At 39.0% G+C, this 6,000-nt stretch overlaps 1 protein-coding gene across 1 annotated transcript; it reads left to right on the plus strand.

Annotated features, from left to right (window-relative positions):
- Window positions 1–3,795: 3,795 nt before the first annotated feature.
- On the plus strand, window positions 3,796–4,327 carry LOC147941571 (uncharacterized protein At4g04775-like). The gene is made up of 2 exons (XM_087457962.1): window positions 3,796–3,975; window positions 4,073–4,327. Exons 1-2 carry the CDS (start codon window positions 3,796–3,798, stop codon window positions 4,325–4,327), a joined length of 435 nt encoding a protein of 144 aa, XP_087314088.1.
- The last annotated feature ends 1,673 nt before the right edge of the window (window positions 4,328–6,000 follow it).

Genomic DNA, 6,000 nt, shown 5'->3' on the forward strand with positions numbered 1-6,000 from the left:
TAATAATAGACGCGACCTTTCTTTTGATAACTCAGCCATTATAGATTATTAATTTTGATAACCCAGCCGTCACATAAAACTATAACTCAGCCGTAACATTACTATAATTCAGCCTCAAAGTGAGAGTAGATACTAAAATGTGGAAGCATAAAAGGTGGATACATAGAACATATTAAGGTAAAACTGGGAAATCACTGCTAGAAACCCTAAAGGATCTCAGAGACTTTGAGGGACAACCACAAAAGGTTACAGCTTTTGCACATGATTATATAGTCTCCATAGCGGAGAGAATGGAAACCATAATCCAGACATTACATCCAAGCACAAGCGGGTGAAGGGAGTAACGGGCTGTCAGGATAGTGATGGGAGGCTGCGTATGAGTTTTTTCGGGCCGTCTTATAACGAGATAACTCATACAGAAAATCATTATCGGTTTCCATGGCATCCGAAGACATCAGAGGATAATGATATGCATCAAACAGCTAGAGGTAATGGACGGCCATAACCTCATTCCCTTGACAAATACTTAGCACCCCACATGCAAAGGTGGCATAAGCATCGGCCGGTACAATACGACTGAGAATATCAATCCCACGCTAGATATCTCTATCCTCAGCCACAACCCTTTAGCCCTTCGTAGTAGATGGCAATGGGGTTACGGGCGTCAAAGCATTTGACGAAGAAAGGCCTGTACCGCCCTTCAATTTGGAGGCCACCGTCAGGGGCATTGGATGTGTTGATTTGTGATGGATCAGTACAAAGGCAATAGATAGCAGCTGTCTTTATTACTTCTTTACTGTATACTGCATTTCTTCCCCTACGACCAGCCCTTAAAATAGAACCAAGTGACCACCATTGATCTTCTGCAGCAAGGGAAACGATTTTTATGAAAACATCGTCGGGGAGATCCGGCATCCTGGGTGCTCGAGCGGATATAGTGTTGTAAACAATAATTTTATTCTAGTTTATAGTTGAGAGGTAATAGACTAAAGTAACGGAAATACTTGTATATATACAGAGATGGAATAATAGTATATTATTTGTTTGGACCGGCCGATTACAAGAAAGTTATTTGGAAGATGACCTTTCGTTTTCCCGTAAATATTATAACTCAGCCGTAAAACGATATTTTGGCGGGAAACCATAAGTTAACCTAATAATAGACGTGAATTTTTGTTATTCCTATATCAGCACAGACTGAAATATTTTATTAAAAGGAACAAATCAAGATAAATTATTCAAGAGTTTTTAAAATAGATTTGAACTATTTAAGTTCATATTTCAGTTTCCTCTCCCAACATATTGGTTTGTCATCTCTCTAGCCATTGCTTCAAACCTTGTCCTATCAGATTTGTAGAGGTTGGCAAGATTTTCATTGATCTGGTCCTCATCATCGACCTCTGTTTCAATCAACTTCTCCACTAATCTCTTGAAAAGCAAAATAATCGACATGGGATGCCAATAGGCGGACTTCAACACTCTTAGGTATATGCCTCCATTATCTGATATGTTTGGGTGGCAAATTTTTGTGACAAAACAAACCTGCATTATCAAGAAATTATATTAAAAAAACTATTGAGTTGCTGCAAAAAGAGGAGTCCTAATACACATGCTTGCTAAAATAAAAGGCAGTATAATCAAAAACAAATAGCTTGGGGGATTATTTGGGTAATCAGGCGGAAAATGAAGACTCATTTTAAACACTCCCCCTTCATAAGGGGTGTTCACCGGCCCGATTAAAGTAGCCTCCCAATGGAAAATGTCGTCATCAACAATTACTAACAAAAAGGCAAACACACTCAATCTCTTTTATCCTTAACAGTAAAACAAATCTAATCTGAAGATGTATGCGTTTACCTGCTGTGACGTTTGTCGAATGATCCCTATTCAAATATTTCAAACCAGACCTTAGATGTCTTGAAGAAAGATGGGCCATTTCTGACGGATTGAAGGAAGAAGGTTATAGGATTTGTCGACTCTGAGAGATGATTTATACGTTTTCATGAGACAAAGGTTTGATGTGTAAGTCAAGAGCAAAAAGTATTTATAATACACGCAGCGTCTCTTTGGTTTAAAAAAAAATACATATTTTTTACCCCTTCAACGCGTATTTATAACCGAACAAAAGTGACGCTTCGCGTATTACCCCTAAGCGATGGTAGTTGAGAGGTAATAAATAGACTAATAATTTTATTGTTAAGCAATATTTTGGCGGGAAACCATAAGTTAATCCTGTAATAGACGCATCGACGAGACCTTTTCGGAATTAGAAATCACTATAACTCAGCTGTCACATGAATAAACGAGACCTTTCGTTTTCCTATAAATACTATAACTCAGCCGTCAAGTCATATATATATTTCAGCTATCTACTTTCAGGTTGTTAATTGTGATAATTCAGCCATCACTTACTATAACTCAGCCATGACATCAATCAACGAGACCTTTCGTTTTCCCGTAATACTATAACTCAGCCGTTAAGCAATATTTTGGCGGGAAACCCAAAGTTAACCTAATAATAGACGCAACCTTTCGTTTCGGTTTCTTATTCATTGTATCATTGTACCTATAAATATCCTCTACATCCAAGTACAATATATAGCATTTCCTTCGATCATTGCATATGTAAGTCTCCTCTCCATCCCCTCTCAATCTATTTCATATTTTCTGATCATTGCACCTATCAATTGGTGATGGTTGTTTTTATTTTGATAGCCGAGCTATGGACGGAGAGGGTTCCAGTAGACGTCAAAAACGCAAGGCAGACGAACCAATATCGCCAGCAAGAGATGCTGATTACGAGTGGGTAGAGGAATCACTATTGGCCGTGTCCGAAGCTTTTACTCAGACAAGAGTCGCGGCCGATACGGAGACAAAGCGTCGCTACACAGAAATTCTGCGTATGATGGATGAGCATATGAAGAAGAAGGAAGAGAAGACCGTCCTCGTGCATCAAGTGGAACTAATCGACGCTCAACTATCCCAACTGAATCAAATCTTGGGTGGAGAACTTGTCGACTTAGCGACTGAGCACAAGAGGTTAGAGGAGATGAGAGAGATTGCGGAGGCCGATTCCGACCAGTGTGTGGTTCCTCCTCCTCTTGATTGGGATAAACTATAACTCATGGTTCCTCCTCCTCTTAATCGGTTTTTAGAAGTCAATTCCATTGTAATGTCGTGTCTTCTTCTTTATGAACTCTGAACTTGTTTTTTTTTTTTTTTTTTTTGTAATGTTTCATATTAATATAACTCAGTCGGTATTACGATAAATCAGCTACTAAAGATTTATAAATCACTATAACTCAGCCGTCACATGAATCGACGAGAATTTCCGTTTTCTCGTAAATATTATAACTCAGTCATATATATCACTATTTAATTTCATATTGTTTCTTGGATAATTCAGCCATAACTCACTATAACTCAGCCGTAACATGAATCGATGAGACCTTTCGATTTCCCGTAAATATGATAACTCAGCCGTCAAATCATATATATCATTCATTTATTTTCAAATTGTTTCTTGTGATAACTCAGCTATAAGTCACTATAACTGAGCCGTCACATGACATTTCGTTTTCCAGTAATGATTATAACTCAGCCGTAAAGCGATATTTTGGCGGGAAACCTTAACCTAATAATTTTAATATTCAATTGTTGACGGGAAACCATAAGTTAACCTAATAATATTAATATTCAATTGTTGACGTTCTTCTTCTTAAAAACGAAAATCCCCAAATGTCGAATGCTTAAACCCTAAAAAATCAAATTCTCGTAAATCAAGTTCTGGGAATCATGAGCAATGTATCTGGAGATTCGAGTTGTGCATCAAATGTCCGAGAGAGAGGACGGGGTACAGTTGTTGGTGTGCCTAAGAGATGTTGGTGTGGAGAAGCAATCGTGGCAAAAAAATCGAAATCGGAGTCAAATCCTTGTCAACGATACTTCCGTTGTGTGTATGCAGCTGCGAAGAAGGTAGAGTCTATTTTTGTTGATGTTGAATCTGTTCTTGCTGATTTGGTTTATGTTGAATCTGTTTTTGTTCCAATTGTTGTCTCCATCACCTTGATAGCTTATGAATGATGACCACGTCTTCAAGTGGGTCGATGAGGCACTGTGTGATGAGGTAGAGTCTTTCTCTGTTCAAACTGTAAAACTACAAATGGAAATGGAGATTGAGAAGAAGATGCAAATAGAGCTTGAGAAAGATCTATTTGAGAGGGTTGAAGATGCAAAATCAGAATTGAAAGCAAGGATGAAGATGATGATATTTGTGATAGTTTTTGGTTATATGATCATGTTTGGTCTATTTAAGATAGCAGGATGAGCTAGTGTAGCAGGATTTTGTGTTTGGTTGTATGATGGGATCTTGTGTTTAGTTTTTGGTTATATGATCATGTTTGGTCTAAAACTGGAAATCACTGCTGGAAACCCTAAAGGATCTCCGAGACTTTGAGGGACAACCACCAGAGGTAACAGTTTTTGCACATGATTTGAAAAATGTCTCCCAAGTTGAGAGGATGGAGACCGTTGAGAGAATGGAGACCGTTGAGAGAATGGAGACCGTTGAGAGAATGGAGACCGTTGAGAGAATGGAGACCGTTGAGAGAATGGAGACCGTTATCTAAATAACACATCACAGCACAAGCGGGTGAAGGGAGTGGCGGGCTGTCAGGATAGCGAAGGGAGGCTATGTATGAGTTTTTCCGGGACGTCTTATAACGAGATAACGCAAACAGAAAATCATTACCGGTTACCATGGCACCCCAAGACATCAAAGGATAATGATGTGCATCAAACAGCTGGAAGTAATGGACGACCATAACCTCATTCCCTTGACAAATACTTAGTACCCCTCATGCTAAGGTGGCATAAACATCGGCCGGTACAATACGACTGAGAATATCAATCCCACGCTGGGTATCTCTATCCTCAGCCACAACCCTTAGCCCTTCGTAGTAAATGGCAATGGGGTTGCCGGCGTCAAAGCATTTGACGAAGAAAGGCTTGTACCACCCTTCAATTTGGAGGCCACCATCAGGGGCATTGGATGTGTTGATTTCAGATGGATCAGTACAAAGGCAATAGATAACAGCTGTCTTTAGAACTTCTTTATTGTATACTACATTTTTTCCCCTATGACCAGCCCTTAAAATAGAACCAAGTGACCACCATCGATCTTCTGCAGCAAGGGAAACGATTTTTATGAAAACATCATCGAGGAGATCCGGCATCTTGGGTGCTCGAGCAGACATAGTGTTGTAAACAATAATTTTATTCTAGTTTGTAGTTGAGAGGTAATAGACTAAAGTAACGGGAATACTTGTATATATACAGAGATGGAATAATAGTATATTATTTGTTTGGACCGGCCGATTACAAGAAAGTTATTTGGAAGATGACCTTTCGTTTTCCCATAAATATTATAACTCAGCCGTAAAACGATATTTTGGCGGGAAACCATAAGTTAACCTAATAATAGACGTGAATTTTTGTTATTCCTATTTTTTTTCCTTTATATTCTCCTCATTCATATGTCTGACTCTCTTTCATCTCATTCTTCGTTTCTATTGTTTCTCTTTATCTTCTCCTAAATCACAGATCTGTCTATCTGTTACATCTTCCTATCGACATGGAAGTTGTTCCTCACATCGATGGACAGTTTTTTAGAGATGTTGAAGCGATCATTTGCGCCACTGGTCGGGAGAATATTCCGGTTCTAAACCCTGGTGTGGGTTCCTGGGTTGACAAAACCACTGTTACGTGGTTCAAGTTCCTTCACGTTCTCGCTATCGCTATTGGAGGAATACTTTAACACAACTGGCACCATGCGTGGCCGACGTACCGCTCGATTCCCTTCCACTTTAAGAGACTGTGGTTTCTCCTCCTCGCGGTAAGATCAATAAAACAAACCCGCGGTAAGATCAATAAAACAAACCACCATATTGATATTATTCTATACTCTTATCGTTTCTTTCCTTTAATTGTAGCGTAAATACA

This window comes from Camelina sativa, chromosome 7, assembly GCF_030686135.1.
Source record: "Camelina sativa cultivar CO46 ecotype springtype chromosome 7, ASM3068613v1".
In the NCBI taxonomy this organism is placed as follows: Eukaryota; Viridiplantae; Streptophyta; class Magnoliopsida; order Brassicales; family Brassicaceae; genus Camelina; species Camelina sativa.